Source organism: Mesocricetus auratus, unplaced genomic scaffold, assembly GCF_017639785.1.
Source record: "Mesocricetus auratus isolate SY011 unplaced genomic scaffold, BCM_Maur_2.0 Super-Scaffold_100003, whole genome shotgun sequence".
Lineage (NCBI taxonomy): Eukaryota > Metazoa > Chordata > Mammalia > Rodentia > Cricetidae > Mesocricetus > Mesocricetus auratus.
Genome location: NW_024429188.1, coordinates 40493515 through 40514246, shown reverse-complemented (window position 1 = coordinate 40514246; position 20732 = coordinate 40493515). Strand labels below are relative to the sequence as shown.

General features: G+C 37.0%; 1 protein-coding gene across 5 annotated transcripts in view; it reads left to right on the top strand.

The window, feature by feature from the left end:
• Pola1 (DNA polymerase alpha 1, catalytic subunit) overlaps positions 1–20732 on the top strand; it is a 304504-nt gene that overhangs the window by 27156 nt on the left and 256616 nt on the right. For all 5 annotated transcript variants that reach the window (XR_005876750.1, XR_005876751.1, XR_005876753.1 and 2 more), the window contains exons 14-21: positions 793–931; positions 2610–2764; positions 9580–9664; positions 10653–10714; positions 12576–12665; positions 15257–15373; positions 16890–17065; positions 20236–20365. Coding sequence is in view for 1 of the 5 variants with exons in the window: in XM_040744194.1 (XP_040600128.1) it covers positions 793–931; positions 2610–2764; positions 9580–9664; positions 10653–10714; positions 12576–12665; positions 15257–15373; positions 16890–17065; positions 20236–20365 (954 nt within the window). In the remaining 4 variants the exon portion in view is untranslated. The remainder of the gene's footprint in view (positions 1–792; positions 932–2609; positions 2765–9579; positions 9665–10652; positions 10715–12575; positions 12666–15256; positions 15374–16889; positions 17066–20235; positions 20366–20732) is intronic.

The following is a 20732-nucleotide window of genomic DNA, read 5'->3' as shown; positions in this document are numbered from 1 at the left end:
TTACCCTTTTACCTCTGTTCTTGTGTTTTGATCCTGATGTTGGAAAAGGAATTTGTTTTGACAGTGATGATGATGAAAAATAACATGGGCTGGGCGGTGGTGGTATATGCTTTTAATCCCAGCACTTGGGAGGCAGAGACAGGTGAATCTCTGAGTTTGAGGCCAGTCTGATCTACAGAGTGAGTTCCAAGGCTACACAGAGAAACACTGTCTCAAAAAAACAAAAAAAAAAGAAAGAAAAAGAAAAATGACATGGAAACATTTTCAGTGAGTTCCATTCTATTGTTTTCATTCTTTTTTTTTGTATAAGTATTCTGCCTACATTTATGCCTGCCAGAAGAGGGCACCAGATCACATTACAGATGGTTGTGAGTCACCATGTGGTTGCTGGGAATTGAACTCAGGACCTTTGGAAGAGCAGCTAGTACTCTTAACCGCTGAGTCTTCTCTCTAGCCCCCTGTTGCTGTCATTCTTATAGTGGAGTGGTATGGTACTTATTGGCTAGTCTTTATCAGTGAGGCAGAACAGCTCTGGACAGACATTCTCTTTTGGGGGAGTTTCTTGTCCTATTTTTCTTTTAACAGGTGTCATCAAGATGCATTATTTTGTCATCGTGAATTGTTTTTGTTTCCCACTGTGAATTGTTTTAGATTTCATTTGTGGCAAATTGCATTTCATATATATCAAAGGGATTCTTCTGTTGCTCCATAGAGGCTTTTTTTATTTCAAATACAGACTGGAAAATGTGAAGTAATAGTTTTAAACAAAATAAAGTTTCTTTTCTTCTTCAGGCGGAAATGCCACCGCTTCCACAGCATTTAAAAGGTGAAACGTTTTCTCATGTATTTGGAACTAACACGTCTGGCTTGGAACTCTTCTTGATGAACAGAAAGATCAAAGGACCTTGTTGGCTTGAAGTAAAAAATCCACGTAAGGAAAAATGCTAAGTAGATTCCTGACAGATTTTTCCCTTTTATTGAAATTAGATTGATTACAGTTTTGCCTCCCTCTGCTCCTCCCAGTTCCTCTCCACCTCCTGTCTGCTCTAGAGCCACATCTCTTCTGTCTCTTATTAGAAAAGAGCAGGCTTCTAAGAAATAATCAAGCATGACAAAATACAATGTAAGATGAAGCCAGAACTATCATCTTTAAGTTGGACATGGCCACTTAACAGCAGGAAAAGAGTCCCAGTAGCAGGCACAAGAGTCAGATTCCACTTGTTCTCATAATCAGGAGTCCCATAAAAATACTAAGTTAAACTAAAAAAAATGCTAGGTTAATAGCTATAATATACAGAGGGCCTGGTGTAGACCCATGTAGAGCCTGTGTTTGCTGCTTCAGTCTCCATTAGCTCATGTGTGCCTTGCTTAGTTGATCAGAGGGTCTTGTTTTCCTGGGGTCCTCCATCCCCTCTGGGTCTTATAATCACCACAGGTGGGAGTAGGGATTTGATGGATACCTCCCATTTAGAGCTGTGTTCTCATGTGCTGTCATAGGAAGCTATATTATGACTGGATAAGACACTGATCTAATAATATAGCAGAATATCATTAGGAGTCATTATTGATACTTGTTTTGATCCAGTAGTATTTGGCTTTCCCATAGGTCTCTGGCCTATCTAGTCTCTGGTTCTTGGTTACTCTGTGTTGAGTATGGGTTCCTTCTTGAGGAGTGGGCCTTAGGTCAAATCAGATAGTGGTTGGCTACTCCCACAAGTTCTGTGCCACCATTGCCTTAGCATAGTTTGCAGGCAGGACACATTGTAGGTCAGAGGGTTTGTGGCTGGGTTGGTGTCCACATTTCTCTTTTGGTAGACTGTAGAGTACCTTCCCACACCAAAGACACAACAATGAGTTGTATGGGTATTTTCCTTGGCAATGGGGCCATGCTGTCAGTTTGTAGAGAGCAGTCCTTTATTTTAGCAACAGCCTGGGTTGTTTGGGGATTTCCATGGGACCCTCTTTAGATTTTTTAAGGGACTTTAAGGAATTGATCTATCACTTTAATGTTTCTACTTCTTTTTTGTGTTTCTTTCTTGAATGTTTTCCTTGAGTGATTATAGGTAATATGCTTGGAATCACTTTGTAACACCTGACAATTTAGTCTGAGGGAGACCTTAGTGCAGGCAATTGTAGGGGGTGTACCCCTCATTGTGTTGTTTTTTTGTATGTTTTTTTAGCCTGGCTGATGAGGTACAGCTGTTCTCCAGAGAGACCTCCTAACCTTTGGAGGGGAGAGAATCATGACCTAATGTGGACAGGACTCTTTGGCTTGTTAGCATTTTTATCTAGGATGCTATTTTGTCTTCGTACATCTCTTTAAAATGTTTTCAATTCTTCTGAGGTAGCTGTTACTTTTAAGATTTGTAAATTTGAAAAAAGTTATAAAATCTATTGATCTTCCCTTACTACTCCCAAATGAACATACATATAGTTACACACACAAGGATTAGCTTACTACCCACTAATGTGGCTTATATTTAGTTAAATGTTATATTTTGTCATTCTTAGTAGCTCTGAAGAATATCTCTGTTAATCAAACATGTCATAATTAGAGTGCCTTTTCTTTTTCTGTAAGTTATTGATATGTTGTATCCATTCTTTCTCAGAGCTCCTGAAGCAGCCAGTCAGTTGGTGTAAATTTGAGGCAGCGGCTTTGAAACCAGACCTGGTGAATGTAATTAAAGATGTCAGTCCTCCTCCACTTGTGGTAATGTCTTTCAGCATGAAGACAATGCAGAACATAAAAGACCATCAGCATGAGGTAAAGAAAAATGGCAGATTTTGCACTTATGCCTTAAATACAATACTTGCCTGAATTTGATCTGCTTTTCTACAAAAAGCAAGTTGTTCTTTTTGGAGGGGAAAGGGTACAAACTTGGCACTGAGCCATGTTTTAGAGAATGAATTGAATTTGCCTGGTATTACACATTTTTTAAAGAATTTAAATTGCTGGAAATATTTTGATTTTTGTTTTTTTAAGTAGACACAGAAAATAATATGAGCTCCTTATGCCAGTCACATGTGTTTAGCAGTTAGCAATGTTTTGTGACACATGTTTATATCCTTTCCCTTTTCTTTCATAAGTATTTAGAACTGTCATTTTACCCCAGCATGCTTTGGTATATTTCTCCCAAAATATACGCATTTTCCTTATATGTGTTTTTAGTATTTGTATTTGCATTTATGAAGGCCAGAGGTCAGCATTGGCTGCATTTACTTGATTGTTCTCTCTACCTTTATTTGCTGAGACAGTCTGTCACTTGAAGGTGAAGCTCATCGATCCTGTTACTCAGTCTGGCCGAGGAGCTTCAGGGATTTGTCTATTTCCTAACACTGAGGTTAGAGACACATGCCACCACATCTGGTATTTTGTTTGGAATCAAAGCTTAAGTCCTCACGCTTACCTGGCAAGCACCTAACTGACTGACATCTCTCTAGCCTTTGCTAAATGCACACTTTCTTACATTACGCTATTGGCATACTTAACATTAATTTATGATTCCTTGGTACAATCTACAGTTTCTAGCACATACTTGGAAGTATCTTTCATGATGTTTTTTTAAAGTTGATTTGTTTGAATCCAGATTTACACAATAGATTCATAGATGAACATTTAGTTTTTATGCCTCTTGAATCTCTTTAAATGGCAGTAGCTCCTAGCCATCCCCCTTGAGCTTTTTCAATGATAAGGAATGATCTCATAGGAAGTCTTATTTTCTGTATATGTTTGTTGTTGTACCATTAGGAATCTTCTATATCCGATGCTGACAGAGTAGCTTGTGAGCTAAATGCAGCCTACCACCTGTTTTTGTAAATACAATTTTATTGAGATACAGTATGTTTTCATATCTGCACTACAATAACAATCAGATAGAAATGACAGGTCATATGGTCTGAAGAGCCTAAAATATTTACTTTCTGGCCCCTTATAGAGACAATGTGCCAAATTCAGTTCCGCCCTTTATGCTGCAGTGTGTCACATTAACTCTAAAGTAACAAATAGATTCAAGTTCAGCTTTTCATACAGAATAATTCTTAATTGGATCATTTCAGAAGGCAGATAATACCTGGTTAAACCATGTTGAGGCTGGGATTCAAATAGTGGTCATAATGAATTTTTCTATGAGCCCTTCATAGTTTATCAACTTTGCCACTACAAATGTTTTGGGATGGATGGTTCTTTGTTGTGAAGCACTGTCCTATGCATCACAGGATGTTTAACAGTATCTCTGTTTTAACGGTACCTTCTAGATGCAGGTAGCTCTACTTCCTCCTAATTGTGACAACTGAAAAAATTCCTACAGCCAGCACTAGATAATACTAAGAGGGAAAAGGAGGTAAATTTACCCCAGTAGAGAGCCACTGATCTAATGGTTTCTTATGTGGGTTATTTTTGCCTGAGTTTGTTATTTCACTAGGAGCTGTAAAATGGTGGCTTTCTAATTATGTCCATGTTTATGAGTTAATTTTTTTCTGTTAAAAACTGGCAATTATTTGATTACATTGTACAGAAACAACAGGCTAAATGCTTTCATTGCAGATTTTCAGAGTAGGAGGTTGGGAACTTAAAACATCAGTTATCTTTATTTGTTTCTGTTTTGACTTTTTTCACACAGATTGTATGTGTTTGTGGTATCCTTATATTTTAAATTATTAATTTTTTCAAATTCCAATTTTCTTACTGTATTTGAGGGCAGTTGTCTGTGTGTGTATGTGCACACAGAGACACATATGTCACAACATGTGTATGGAAGTTAGGGCACAATTTACAGGACATAGTTCTCTTTTTCCTTCATGTTCTAGAGATTGAACTCTGGTTGTCAGACTTCGTGACGGGCACCGTTACCCCCTCAACAATCGCTGTCCTGTTACTTGTGGGATATTTGGTAGTTTTAATCTATGGCATTTATCATTATTACTATTATTATTTTTTGAATTGGGTCTTACTATGTTGCTCAGATCTTGAATGTATGGGCTATTGAACTCCCTCCACCCCAGTCTCCCAATGGCTTTGACTGCAGGACGACTGCCCCACCCAGCTTGTTTTTCATGGGCATACTTGTCTTACTTTGGTTAATCAAAGCTCCTTTATGTTTGTTTCTAAGTCTTTTTGATACTTACATTTTAAAAAATACCATTTGGCAATATTTTGTTTTATTATATAATTTGAGGTTTTATTTGTTCATGTACTTATTTATTTTTAGTAGTATTGAGGATTGACTCCAGACTTTGCATATGATAAGCTCATTTTAGCACTGCGTTCTGCCCCCTGCCTTTGGTCTTTCAGATAACAGTTAACATAGTAGATAGCTAGAGATAATAGTTTAAGCATTGAGGAAAGGCTTAATTAAGGTTCAAATTAAGAGAAATATCCATTCCCAGAGTGATGTTTTCATGTACCATTTCTTAACAAAGGGAATAGGGCTTTGTGGAGAAAAGAAAATGTGTAAGATAAGCCTGGAACATTTTGTTATATCAGAAAGCAAGGGCAAGGGCAATATTACTGAAGATATATCTGACTCAGAAAACAAACTGAAAAGTCCCCTGCTTGCAAAATGTGGGACAATATGAGCACCAGAAGAGTAATTGCCACAGATAGAAATATCAGATACACAAATTCCTAATTTATAATAAATACACAAATGCCAAATAATATCACATTAGTCACTTTATGAGGAAACCTAGGGAATTAACTCATTTGAAAAACATAAAAAAGTGAATCAAGTGTTTGTCCTGACTTTTCTGGGATAAGTAGTCCTGGAAGCCAGCTAATTGAAGTATGAAATTGCTCTTAGAAGTTTTCAGTACGTGATGAAGAAAAATTACCAATTGGTAATCCCTAGTGAAATGGTTCTAAGTCAGTTTTCAACCTGTTGGTTTTAACCCCTTTGGGGGTCACATATCATACATTGTGGTTCCTAACAGCAAAATTATAGTTCTGAAGTAGCAACAAAATAATTTTGTGGTTGGGTATAACAAGCTTTCTTGTCAATGTATATATATTGACTGCCAGCCTGCAAATAATGACCATGGAGACTTATTAATTATGAAACCTTGGCCTTAGCTTAGACTTTTTCCTAACTAGTTAATTTAACTTAAATTAACTCACATTTTAAAATCTGCGTTCAGGCATGTTGTTTGTTACCTGCAAGTCCTGCTTACCTAGCTTCATCCTTCTCACTCAGCCAGAAATCCTTCCTATCCTCTCCTGCTTAGCTACTGGCCATTCAACTGTTTAGTACACCAATCACAGCAATACACCTTCACACAGTGTACAAATATCCCACAGTAGTTGGGTTCATCACAACATGAGGAACTGTATTAAAGACTCATAGCATAAGGAAGGTTGGAAATCGCTGGTCTAAGTAATGATCACCAGTGATCACTAATATTATTAAAGCAGAAGTACATGCTTGTGTGCCTTTTAATAGGATTAATTAGTGTCACATATAAAATCTTGCCAGAAATTTGGACCTGTTTTTGATCAAATCTTTTGATCTAACTGAAATTATAGACATTACAGAGATAGAAGAAAGTGTTTAATAACCCTGTTGAGATACAAATTGTTGGGGACTGGAGAGATGGTCAGAGTACTGGCTGCTCGCCCAGACGATCCAAGTTCAATTCTCAGCACCACATGGCAGCTCACAACTAACTCCAGTCCCAGGGAATCCTATGCTTACTGTGACCTCCAGTCTACTAGCTTCTAGGGTTCACAGCTGGGTAAAGGTGTTAAATACTTTTCTCCCTTAGTAGTATAAATAGACCCTTCTGGCACTTTAAAGTTAGCCTGTATGGATGAAACTTTCATTTGTTTACCAACTTGATTTTTTTAAAGTTCTATGTCTCAAGTATGGGGTGTGTTTTGTAATAGGGTCTTAACATCTTATGGTAAGGAGAGCTACACACAGGTAAAACATCTATACACATAAAATGAAAGATTTAAAACAATGACTAAATCTTTAAAAGTTGTCTTTTAGAGTGATGGTTTTTGACAGGGTAAGATTTGTCTGTTGAAGGTATACTTGTCAATGTTGAGGAATGTTTTGGGTTGGTATGACTCAGAGAGATATGTGGGAAACAAGGATGGCAATATTAGTACCTGTTGAGGAAGTCCTAACATTTTATAGTGCACTGGACAGCCCTCATGATAAATAATTATTTGACCCAAAATATCAGTAGTACTGAGTTTGAAAAACACTTTCAAAGATTCATACTGAAACAGTTCTAGGAGAAAATGATAATTGTAACCTAATTATGAGTGTATGGAAATTAATTTTAATAATTTTTACTCAAATTTAAATCTGCTTAAATATTTTCACAGTAAAAGTTAAAAGAGCCTAGAGTGATGGCCTAGTAGGTAATAATTCATGCTGCCCTTGAAGAGAACCTGAGTTTGCTTTCTAGCACCCATGTCAGGCAGCTTAACAGCTACCCATAACTCCAGGAGCTCCAGAGGATCTAATACCCTTTTCTAGTCTCCGTGACACACACACACACACACACACACACACACACACACACACACACACACACACACACACACACACTCTCACAAATCTTTTTTTCCATTGGGAATCTCTTATGAATGCATATGTGCTTTCATCTAATCCACCTTCTTGTTCCCTTCTTCCAGTTCCTCTCCATACTTCCCTCTCAACTTGCATGTGTTCTCTTTCTGAGTTCACTTAGTACTGCCTGTGTATGCACCAGTAGAGGTCCATCTACTGGAACATGGCTAATCTTTCAGAGGCTGCAAATACTCTATTGGGTATTAAGAACTTGTGAGGGGCAGTCTAATACTATATCCATTTAGCATAATAATAGTATCAGGTTCTTCCCTAGGGCTTATGACGTAGCTAGCCAGGGATTCACAGCCCAGTCAATAGACAGTACCAGTCTTGAGGTCTGTTTTACGGAATAAGCTTAAAATCCAATCAGAAAGTGATTAGTCACTCCTGGAACATTCATATACGTGCTGGATATTCTTATTTTTTTCTGTTTTTGTTGTTGTTTTCCAATTCCACACAAGATAGAGTTATCTGGGGAGAGGAACCTCAGTTGAGAAAATATCTCCATCCTCATTGTCTGTAGGCCTGTCAATAGAGCATTTTTTGATTAATGATTTATGTGAGTGGGCCTAGTCTGGGGTGGAGGGTTGGTGGTGGGGATGGGGTATACCTCCCCTAGGCAAATGGACCGCTGACTAGGTGGTTGAGCAAGCCATGACAGAGCAAGCAGGTAAGCAACATTCCATGGCTTCTGCTTCAGTTCCTGCCTTCAGGTTCCTGCTTTAGTTCCTTCTCTGACTTTCCTCAGTGGTAGACTATTATCTGGAAATGGAAGCTGAAATAAACTCATTCTTTCCCTTGCTGCTTTAGTCCTGGTATCTTATCACAGCAATAGAAACCCTAACTAAGATAATATCACTATTGTACCAGTGGGCAAATCTTGCCAGGGTAGTTATTGTAGCTGCATGAGCGTGTTCATTACTTTTCTTTCCCAGTAGCATAAATAAAGCCTTCTGGTACTATTAAAGCTAGCCTGTGTGGATGAAACTTACAGGTTGGTAACAGCTTGATTTCTTCATGTTCTGTGAATCAGGTATGTGCTGTTATTTGTAATGGGGAGTACAACCAAGATTATTGCTAATAACCTATAATGTTTGGGAGTGAGGTATGGGATCCCATTGAAGAGAGGCAACCTGTACCTGACACTGGGCTTTATATTTGATAGCCTGTGGTATCTGGGACAGGCATTATCCTGTTAATAGAGTAAATCCATTTGAACTCTTTTTTTTTAAAATTATATGCATATGTGTATATTACAGGAAACTTCTACAGCAGTAGGTTCCCATATGGCTTTTTCCAATGTCTTTAGTGTTACTTAACCTCCATATACTTTCTCCTTTACCTGGTTTCCCATCACCCACCATGTTTAACCCTTCCCTTCAGTTAGTTATTCCTTCTTTCCCTTTCATATCACCTGAGTTCTGTCCCACTACCCTTGGAATCCCCCCCCCCACACCCATGGCTACTTACTAGTTGTCTGCCTTCTATGTCTACTCCAATTTAAACACATTCTAAAGAGAGTCAAAACTAGCATTCACATAGGAGATAAAACATGCATTATTTGTCTTTCTGGGTTTGGGTTACCTCACTCAGAATGATTATTTCCAGCTCTGTCCGTTGCCTGAAAATTTTATAATATACCATTGTGTGTATGTACCACATTTTCAGTATTCATTTATCATTTGATGGGCATCATAGTTTTAATTTGCATTTCCCAGATAGCTAAGGATGTTGAACGTTTGAAAACATACTTCTCAGCCATTTTGTATTTCTTTTTCGGAGAGTTTCATTTAGTTCCAAGTCTCAATGTCTAGTTTGGTTATATATTTACTTGGTGCTTAGTTCTCTCTATGTTGTAGATACTAACTCTTTATCAGAGCTTTAAATACTTTCTTTAAAAAGTGAAAAGAATTTATATCTATTAAAGTAAATTTTATTCCTGGTATTTCTTGTGGTGATGCAAAACATTGTAGGTGTCTGATTTTCTCCACTCCTTTCTTTGCAGATTATTGCTATCTCAGCTCTGGTCCACCACAGTTTTGCATTAGATAAAGCACCTCCAAAGCCTCCCTTTCAGACACATTTCTGTGGTATGTATTTTTAAAGTTGGGTTGCTTAAGAGTTTGATTTTCCTTTTATGGTTTTATTTTTCTTTGTCTGTTGGATCAGGAACTTAGTGTTTTGAATCTTGTTTTTGAGAGTAGTTAGGGCATTTTAGTAAAGATGTTTGACTTAAGTTGTAGAACCTTGAGTTTTATTGAACAAAATCTTTGTGATGAGACAAAATGTCAAGGAATAACTGAATCTTTACCTCTTTGTGGGACATTATAGTATTGCCAAACTGTAATTGAATTGTGTTATGCATAATACTCAGTGGGTGCAACAGTTTTATAGAATGAGGCACGTGTGCTTTTTGTGAGTTAAGGTCTTCAAGGAGTCTGACATTCCATATTCAGTTCTTGATTGATTAAATAAGCATTTTCTTTAAAAAGAAAGTAAGTAAGCATTTATATTTTCTGGGATATTTTCTATTTCAGAACCAGAGATTCTTTTGAGGAATCTATTGGTCTGATTTTCTGAGTATTAGAGAAACTGATAATAGCCTGGGAGATACATGGGAGAGAATAGGTTTTGGGTCATTTCAGCATGCATTATTTAACCCCTCTGCATATTTCACTGCTATGTATGGGACAAGTCTTTGGTATAGTAGCAGAAGCCTTGTTCCAATGTACCTCTCAGTTTTGAGAAGTTAGAACTGAAGTTCCTCTGTTTTATTCTGATTGAGGCTTTGGTGGTAATTGCATTTCCTTTGGGAAAGATTATTATGATCCTCCATTTTAACTTGGATGGAAAACAAATGTTTGATCAAAGCTTTTTGGTTAGTTATGGAGACATAAAAGGATCTCTTCTTGGCTATTGTTTTGAGGTCCAACAACCTGGCTGATTGGAGATCTTGATATTCTTAACTTTTTAGGGCTCATGAGAAATTATATTTAAAGCAATTTTCACTTAGAAGCATGTAGTATCTGAAATTGGTCTAAGGTGAGTAATAGAGACTTGTTTCTTTCCTTCCTATAGTTGTGTCTAAACCAAAGGACTGCATTTTCCCATGTGCTTTCAAAGAAGTCATTAAGAAAAAGGTAAATACCCATTCCCTTTAAATGTAGAATATATGTTTGTTTGGAAAGAGAATAGGAAAATAGTATCTATTCTGTATTTTACTTTATTAGATCTATTCCTGTTATATTGGACTGTGGTAATAACTTGATAAAATGAATTAGGAATATAAGGCTAAACATGTTTAATAATTCTTAGTTTCTGAAGATAATACAATTTTGACATGGATACATTCAAACCTACCTTCAGCTAGGATATATGGAAGCTTTTCCAAAGTGATCACATATTTTGGTTCAATGTTGGGTAGAGCCCTCTCCAACTTGAACAAACTATGTAGAATTGGGAATACTGTGGGTATTAAAAAGTCATGTACTGCTGGGCGGTGGTGGCGCACACCTTTAATCCCAGCACTCGGGAGGCAGAGGCAGGCAGATCTCTGTGAGTTCGAGGCCAGGCTGGACCGACAGCCTCCAAAACAATACAGAGAAACCCTGTCTCGTAAAAACCAAAAAAAAAAAGTCATATACTGACAGGGTTGGTATTTGCTGACTCAAACACATCAGTGATTTCTGACTCTAGTATGTTCTGTGAAGTTGGTATCATAAGTCTTTAATAAAATGGTGGGAGGAAGCAGTATAATAAACTGAGTTCTTTATAAAAAAATAAAATAAATGTATTTACTCTAAAGGATGTAGCTTTTGAATAGTACATTGTTTTTTTGAAATGGTAGTGTTGAAACAGTTTTAGGTTTATTTTGTTTGTTAATATCCTCACTTGACAAACTTAGATGGTGCAGTTTGTCAGGTTCTACTTAATTCTATTTCAATTGGCTTCTTATATGTAGGGACTACTATTACTGTCATTTGTGGACTGCCCTGAATTACCTATTCAAATAAAATGACCTAGGAAAATTCCCTTAAAGTCAAACTGACATTTAAAAAAAACTGAGCTAGTTATAGAAAACATAATAGTCTTCCCGCCAGCTTGGTTTCAGAGTCGTGTCAGTCCCAAATGAACACACAAGAGGCTATATTAATTATGAAGCTGTTGGCCATTTGCTATTGTTTCTCATTGTCTAGCTCTGACTTAATTATTGACCCATAATCACCAATATATATTTTTATAAGGACTCATCTTTCCGAGAACGGCAGACCCATGTCCTCTCCTCCAGCCAGGGATTACATTTCGATGACTCCCTTCACTACATTTCCCAGAATCCTCCTAAACTCCTAGTTCCACCTATCTTGCTTCCCTATTGGCCAACAGCTTTATTTACATATACACAGAACTTCCCCCATCAGTCATCAACCTTTGTTTTAAAATGAGCAGATTTCTGTACTTAATAGCTACTCACTAATCCAAGTTGAGGCTTTTTGTATGAGGATAGATATTTTTATTTAAGACATTACAATTCTTCAGTACATGTTTGTTTTGGTTTCTTATTTATTGCTTTTCACACTACTGTTTGAGATTAGTTCATAGAATCCTTGGGATTTCTTTGGTAAATGCATAAACAACAAAGTCTTCCAGGGATTAAATAGCAAAGAAAGGAATGTTTTTGAAAGGCACTCTGATTTATATGCTTTAAAATGTGTTCAATGTACAAACATGTCTCTGTGGAAGGACATTTCTGCTCTTGATGTTGCCTAGCACTTAAATTTTTGCTTGATTTACATGTGTATTGCTAGAATGATGTCCTTAGAGATTTTTGTTCAGTAGTTATTATGCAAAACCTGGAATCAGAAATTTCATTGCTATCTGGTTTTGAAGTGAATGATTACATTTAACCCTAAGAAATCAATCTTAACTCTGGTTGGGCAAGAAGGTAAGCATGTTGTATTTTAAAATCTTGATTGGTGTTTTTATTTTTTTAAATCTTAACAGAATTTGAAGGTTGAGGTTGCTGCAACAGAAAGAACTTTGCTAGGATTTTTCCTTGCAAAAGTTCACAAAATTGACCCTGATATTCTTGTGGTGAGTAGATGTTTGATCATGTCTTGAGGAAGTGTTTTCATTCCTTCATTGTTTTCTGTGTGAATATCTTGGTTGTTTTCAGAATTAAATGACCCCTTGTATTGGTGAGATTTGTTCATCTAGATAAGGAGGGATAGTCCTAGCCCATGCTAGAGAGTTTTTCCTGGTGTAAAAGCAGCTCTTGAATTAGTAGTCAGTTCAGGATATTCAGTTACTTAAACTTAGAAAGTAGCACATTAGTAAACAAATATGCATAAATTACTAGATTCTTGCAGCACACTGGTACGTGACTATATATAAATTACCAGTATCTTCAGAATCCTCATTGATTTGCTTGATTTGGGACAAACTACAAATACAAAAGTAAATATTTTAATTTTAAGAGCTAGGTGGATCTCAATGATATATTCCTTTGAGAGCTCAGGGGTAGAGATTTTTTTTTATCTTGGCAATTTGCTGTATTCTCATTGGACAGTGAAGCTAGTAATTTACTGTTGGTTTGTACCTTTTGTTTATAGTAAAGCCCATTTTCCTTTTGTGTATCCTCTGACCTCCCTTAGTTTAGAGGCTCCTTGATCTGAAGTCCTCCTTTTCTTTTGTTTGGGTTAATGGATCAATCAAATTATTGCTTATGATTTTTCAGCAGGAGGTATGCTATCAATTCCTATATTTTAAATGTGATAGTAGTTAGTTACATCAACACCTTGTGATGTCAAATTAGAGATATGTAGACATTTGAGAAAAAGTGGAGAGACTTGGGATATTGCTCAGTGATAGAGTGTTTGGTTACTATGTGTAAGGCCCGGGTCCTAGGTTCTGTCATCAACACTGAGGAGAAAAAAGAGAGAAGGGAATGCTTACTGTGCCTTCAACCTAATTTTTCCTATTGGATACTTTATCTGGTAGTGGTGTAGCTTATGTCTGTGTATGGATTGTTGCCAAAGTCTGTGTACCCTTATGTTGTTTCAGGGCTTTCTTTAAAGTATCAAGAAGATTTTATCTACATTGCTGTGACTTAGCAGTAGATCCTTACCCAGCCCTTTAAAAACAGTCTTATTGAATCTCAAGTAGATGTTATTGAACCCTGGGTACCCAGCCTAATGTATTAGAGACAAGTGTATGACAAATCCAGACGTAAGATATGGTCCTTGTGAGACCCTAGCCATAATAATTTGGAAATAAGTTTCCCTTCTGTCCTTCTTGCCCTAAATATATAGATATGTATATGTGTATATGCATTATATTCATTCATATAGTGGTGAGATTTTTATAATCTAAAAGCGGTCATCTTGACTACTTTTAAATGTAGACTCACTGGTACTATATGCATTCATAATGTGCAACTGTCACCATCTCCATTGTTACTCTGTGGTTATCTTGTAGCTCTTTATTTTTTAAAATTAAAACTTTAGACCAGTAGTTCTCAACCTGTGGGTTGCGACCCCTCAGAGGGGTCTAATGACCCTTTCACAGGGGTTGCCTAAGATAGTTGGAAAACACACATCTTTACATTATGATTCATCACAGCAGAAAATTATAGTTTTGAAGTAGCAACGAAAATAATTTTATGGTTGGGGGTCACCACAACATAAGGAACTGTATTAAAGGGTCACAGCATTAGGGAGGTTGAGAAGCACTACTTTAAATCATTATTTCCCCATTTCTCCAGACCCTTACAAGTACTAGTTCTACTTTCTATCTCTAAGATTTTGTTTATGCTAAGTGGTGATATATATATCTCTAATTAAAATTAATAATCTATGGATTGATCTGAATTAATTGAAACCACCTCTGATTTTTATTAAACCTAGGTATGTGAAAAATACTATTCAAATGATATAAATTAGAAATTATAGAAATGAAAACTCAGGTTGTGTTAAGTAACTATTTTTAAAGATTTATTTATTGTATGCATATGAGTGCCCTATTGACTTCATGCCATGCCACAAGAGGGCATAGATCCCACTATAGATGGTTGTAAGCCACCATGTGGTTGCTGGGAATTGAACTCAGGACCTCTGGAAGAGCAGTCAGTGCTCTTAACCCCTGAGCCATCCCTCCAGTTCCATAACTTTTCTACTGTTTAGTTTTGTTTCCTTGCTTTTAAGTTTATCAAACTATTCACTAGCACTTATATTTTGTTGCACATTGATTAAAGGTCCAACTCAGTAGTGTTCATGATCCGTTTTTAAAGAAATTGGATAGAGTTCCTTAGAAGTCCTGTGTAAATGTATACAACACAGGTTTTTTCTTTTTAAGGATGCTTTCATTAATCATGTAAAAGGTATGGGACATTAAAATTTGCATTTGCCTCCATCATTGTAAGACTTAAGCAGTAAATTAAAAGATACCATATGAATCTTGCATCAGGTAGTATAAAATAAAGTTTATTCCAGCAATCTCCTTAGCAGCCTAGTTAATGTCAAGACTGATGAATAAATTCCTAAAGGAGAAAGGATCCCAATTGGAGGTAAGATCTTGATGTTTTCAATTAGAGACCAGAGAAAGAAAGGGCAAAGAAATTCTGTGCATTTGAAGACAAATCCTCTAATTTGTGTTCGTTATGTGATTGGCTGTCTCTTTCTGACTAGGGTCACAATATTTGTGGTTTTGAATTGGAAGTGCTACTGCAAAGAATTAATGTGTGTAAAGTTCCTTACTGGTCCAAGATAGGTCGACTGAGACGATCCAACATGCCGAAACTTGGGGTAATACTTTCAAAATTTCACTCACTTGATTTTTAAATAGGGAGTAGCTACTAGGAAAACACTGTCTTTTGAATAGGAATTTGTTCTGTTACATGAAGATCTATAAAAAGCAAAAAAAGCTTAAAAGTAATACCAGAAATTACATTCTTAATACCAGAAATTGGCATTCTTAAAGGAATAGCCCTTGTGCAGGCTTGGTAGGCTCTGAAAGCATCCATTATTATTCAGGTCGAAAGTGGGGAAATTTTAGTGGAAGGGAGCTAAGCACTTTCTGTTGGAGCTACCTCTCATAGCAAACTTTATTTTGTTTTTAGACATTCTCACAGTGATTGTGTGGCTTGTTTGAGATCATTTAACTAGAAAGAGAAAGAACTAAGATTTGAATTCAGGACCCAAGGCCTGTCTGTTTTAAAGTCCATTATTCTTTCTTTCCTCTCCTTTTTCATTTACTCTTTATTGTTTTGTGTTTTTGAGAGTTTACTGTAGCTCAGGCTGGCCTCTTAATGTTTTTTTCTTTTTCTTTTTTTTTTTTTTTGAGATAGGGTTTCTCTGTGTAACAGCCCTGACTGTCCTGGAACTCGCTCTGTAGACCAGGCTGACTTCGAACTAATACAGATCTACCTGCCTCTGCCTCTGCCTCTTTAGTGCTGGGATTAAAGGTGTGCACCATCACTGCCTATCATTTTTTTTTCTTTTTGAGACAAGGTCTTGCTATGCTTGTATATATGGGCTTTAGTACTTTCTTGTATGAAGCACTTTCTTACTAAGTATGATAGTGCTTATGCTTGAAATCTTATTTTTCCTAAAGGTTACAAGTAAAGTGGACATGTTGCTTCAGCAGAGAATTTAGGAATCAGTACCTTTTTTAATGCCAGGGGATTCTGTTCTTAGGAATCAAGAGTTGGGGCCACAGCTCCTTTTACCTATGTTCATGTCTTTAAGGCGATGAGATCATTCTTAGCAGTTACTCAAATACTTGTTTAGCTGTTGCTTTTCTGCTCCCTTTGAAATTTTTGTTTGTTTGAGTATAATTTTTTTGAGATGGGGGTGTGGGGAGGCGGTAGCTTCAGCACACAACATAGCCCAGGCTGGCCTTGAACTCATGGCAGTCTACAAGCATTAGCCTCCGAGTGTTGGCACTGAAGGCATAAACCATCATGTGAAGCCCAAGTTTTTCTTTAAATAGCATCTTTTTGGTAAGGTCTTCCCTGATCACTCCAAGGTACAGTCCCTCCAAATTCCTTGTCCCTTACCCTACTGTGATGTCTCTTTTGACCCGTACTCATGGCCCTCTAAAACTGTTTGACTTCTTGATATGTTATATATGTTAATTATATAATCAGGAATTTTTGTTTTATTCACTGTGATATAGAGTGCCTAGAATATCATCAGATATGCAGTAGGTGTTCAAAAGCACATGGCTTGAGTAGAATGTGAATTTCAATAATGTAATTTTGGGGGCATGTTCTCAGTATTTGCTCCTTCATGGGATTTGTTTTTTGTTCCTGCCTTGTAGAGCCGGAGTGGATTTGGTGAAAGAAATGCTACCTGTGGCCGAATGATATGTGATGTGGAAATTTCAGCAAAAGAATTGATTCATTGTAAAAGCTACCATTTGTCTGAACTTGTTCAACAGATTCTGAAAACTGAGAGGATTGTAATTCCAGCAGAAAATATACGGAATATGTACAGGTATGATCCTGTATTCTTCAGAATTCTTTGAAGTGAGCAACAGTAGGATGCCACTACTGTGCCAAGACTGGAGGTACACCAGCCAGTCACTGGTGCCATGGAGGAGAAAATGAATGTTTCTTTATACCAATTCCACCATATCCATTGTTTTTATACATTAGTTATCTCTTGATTATTCTAATTGAATCAGATGACCTTTATTGTGGAATATTAGTTTAATATTCATTTATGCTGTGGAATAATTTGTTTAATGATGCAAAGATGTGTTGCATTCTTTTATGTTGCATTTGATTAACTCTGAAGCTGTGTTACTTTGCCTGCCTAAAACACCCAAATGGTCTAATAAAGAGCTGAACCGCCAATAGTCAGATAGGAGAGAGAAATAGGTGGGGCTGGCAGGCAGAGAGAATAAATAGGAGGGGAAATCTAGGGAAGAGAGTGAGGAGGCATGAGCCAGAAAAGGAGGAGAGGAGGACATGAGGGGCCTCAGCTATGGAGTAAAAAGGAAAGAAATACAGGATAAAGAAAGGTAAAAAGCCCAGAGGCAAAGTATAGTTAAAGAGAAACGGGATAATTTAAGTTAGAAAAGCTGGCTAGAAACAAGCTATGCTTAGGTTGGGCATTCATAAGTAAGAATAATTCTCCATGTGTTTATTTTGTAACTGGGTGGTGGGCCCTCAGAGTAAAAAGCAAAACAAAACAACTACAGACCTCCATCTCCCTTACCTATCTTCTTGATGTTTTCTAATAGTAATTTGTAAATTAATAAGAATTTAGATTTTCATCTTTAACTTATATATTTAGAAATCACAGTGGGCATTTTTGGAAATGTAAAATTCAATCAAGTAATTTAGACATTTTGTTTGCTTCTTTTGATTTTTGGAGACAGGATCTTTGTAGTTGAGGTCTTGAACTTGAATCCTATGTAATGGGATTACCGCTGTTATGATAAAGCTCAAGGAGAACCTTGGAGGATTCCATGGCGGGCAAGGGTGATGGGGGACGGGACACAAACATGCCAGGCAGACAGAGCTTAAATGAGAAGTTTTATTAGAAGTGGGGGGAGGAGAAAAGAGGCACAGAGACAGAGAGGACAGAAGACAACAGGGAAACAGGAAAAGGCCAGTCTGCCTCAGGGGAACAGCAGGAAAGAGAGAGGGAAAGAGAGTGTAAGTGTAAGTAGGCTGACCAGGGTACTGCTTGAGTGCATTCTGCCAGGTGACAAGGGCAGGCCAGCATAATGCCTGAATCCTTACAACAGCTCTGAACCACCATGTCCATACTTACTTTTTTTATTTTAAGACATAGTATCTCTGATTGTCCTGAAATTCTCTGTGTAGACCAGACTGAGAGATCTGCCTGCCTCTACCTCCTTAGTGCTGCAATTAAATGAATGTACCACTGCCCCCAGCTATGCTTACTTATTTTTAAAGCAAGTTACTGCTTTTTGTTTAGCCCCTTTCTAACCTGTTTCTCCTGAGTCCTTCAACTACTTCTCTTTTGACTATTTTTTCTCTCTAGATTGTCTGATTCCTAATTTAAGTTAGATATTTGGGCTAATGCCTCCCACCTGTGTATCTTTGCTTTAATCCTCCCACCAAATTCTAAATTTACCTACCTGATATCTAGTATGAACCTTCAGCTTTGTTTAAAAACAAACTTTTTCTCTCCTGTGTTCTTTATCTTTCATAACTGTATCAATGATAGTTGTGAGTGTTCACAACTGTCTGGAAGCCTTCAAAATCCTCTTCTACCCCAGACATCTTAGACACCCTTGGTTCCTCTGTCTTATGTCCCATAGTAGATCCATCAAGGGACCTTTTCAATAAAGCTCCTAGTACTTCTTTAACCTTCACCGAACCTCCCCTGCCTCAAGCCACCACACCTTTTCTCCCTGAATTACTGACTGTCTTAGTTCATTTTCTGTTGATAACAACAAACACCACATATTGGGTAAGATAAACAGGAAGGAGATTTGTTTTGGTGTGTGGTTCTAGAGGTCCAAGGTTGATGGATATCCTCTGACAGAGTTGTGTATATTTGTTCAGGATATCATTTGGTATGTGAAAAGTATATTCATGTGTGTATCCTCTAATCTGTCTTATATAAAGTCACCAGTATTCAGTCATGGAGACTCAGTGACTTCAGCTTTAAATACCTTAGTATTTGTGCTTTCACCCTCATAGCACTCCATGGATAGCTGATGGTCTGAGGGTCTATCCTTGTGTGTACTACATAGTAGGAATTAAACTCCACTCCCCAGTTTCAAATGAAACAAATTACGTCAAATCAAAGCAGGGGGGTTATGTACTAATTTTGTTGCCCTCTTCAGGTCTCTTCATAATTAATCCACAACCAGAAAAATCCTGCTAAAATTAAGTCTGATCAAAGTTTCTTAGTGATACTGCTTTAACTCAGTGTAAAGTCCTTACGTTAGCTTACTGGGTCCTGTGCAATGTGTCTTTGTGTCGATTTTCTGTTATTCTACTGCTATTTCCATTATTCCCTGATGTAGCCATATCGACTTCCATTGTGTTCCTGTAACTGCTAGATTGGTGCCTCACTCAGAGTCTTTGTGCTTTTATAAGAAATGTTCTTCCCTAAAATACACATCTATGAGGCTTGTCCTGCCACTTCTCGGTCTTTGTTTTCACTGGCTTTTTCCCTAGCTCTCTAAGTAAAAATTAAGTTTCTGCTCCTGAAAGTTTAAATTTCGGTTCTTCTCCATTTGTTTGTCCTTATCACTTATCATTGTGTAAATATTATCTATTTATTTTTCTTTTTTATACTCTGCTTCCCCCAGAATGATAGGAATTGGTGTCTTAGGTCATAGCCAGTGCCTGATACATAGTAGACATGTAATATATATTTACTGATTGAATGAAGAAAAGGATTTAGATAGTTCTTATAGTTAGCACTAGATAAATTTTAAGCTATAGTTAACATGTAATTTCACTATAAGGATTATTGTTGAGAGAAGGCACTGGGTTTGGTGGTATAAATGCATTTCTAATTATTTAACCACCTTATTTTAAATAATTTTTGAAGCCAAGGCTCCATTGCTCAGAAGCTACTTACACAAAAAATTCCTTGTAATATTTTAAGTTCTGATTATAGTCATTGTATCTTTTAATTACTTGATTCTGTTTCATTCTTACTTTTCTGTACAGTGAATCGTCTCATCTGTTGTACCTGTTGGAACACATCTGGAAAGATGCCAGATTCATTTTGCAGATCATGTGTGAGCTAAATGTTCTTCCATTAGCATTGCAGATCACTAACATCGCTGGGAACATTATGGTAAATTTAACTTAGAAAGGGGGAAAAAAGCATTTCCTGTTGGATTCAGTGTTTGCTTGGGATAGTTGTTATATGTTAATAAGCCTAAATGCACGCTTATAAAATGAGGAGCTGGGATTCTGAAAACTGGGCTTCTTTTGTAAAAGGAACAACTGGTTGGGAAAAAGGGATGAATGCCAGGTGCAGTGTGTAGAGATTTGGGTGAACAATAAGGATCATCTCTGTAACATCTGGATGTTTTTTGTGGAGTGGCACACTAGTATTTTAAGCTCCCTTTATCTCTCTTAATGCTTGAAGAGAATGTTAGAAATAGTTTAGAAAACGTAACCTTTGTTATTATGAGCAGTTGAAGAAAGTTCCATGATTA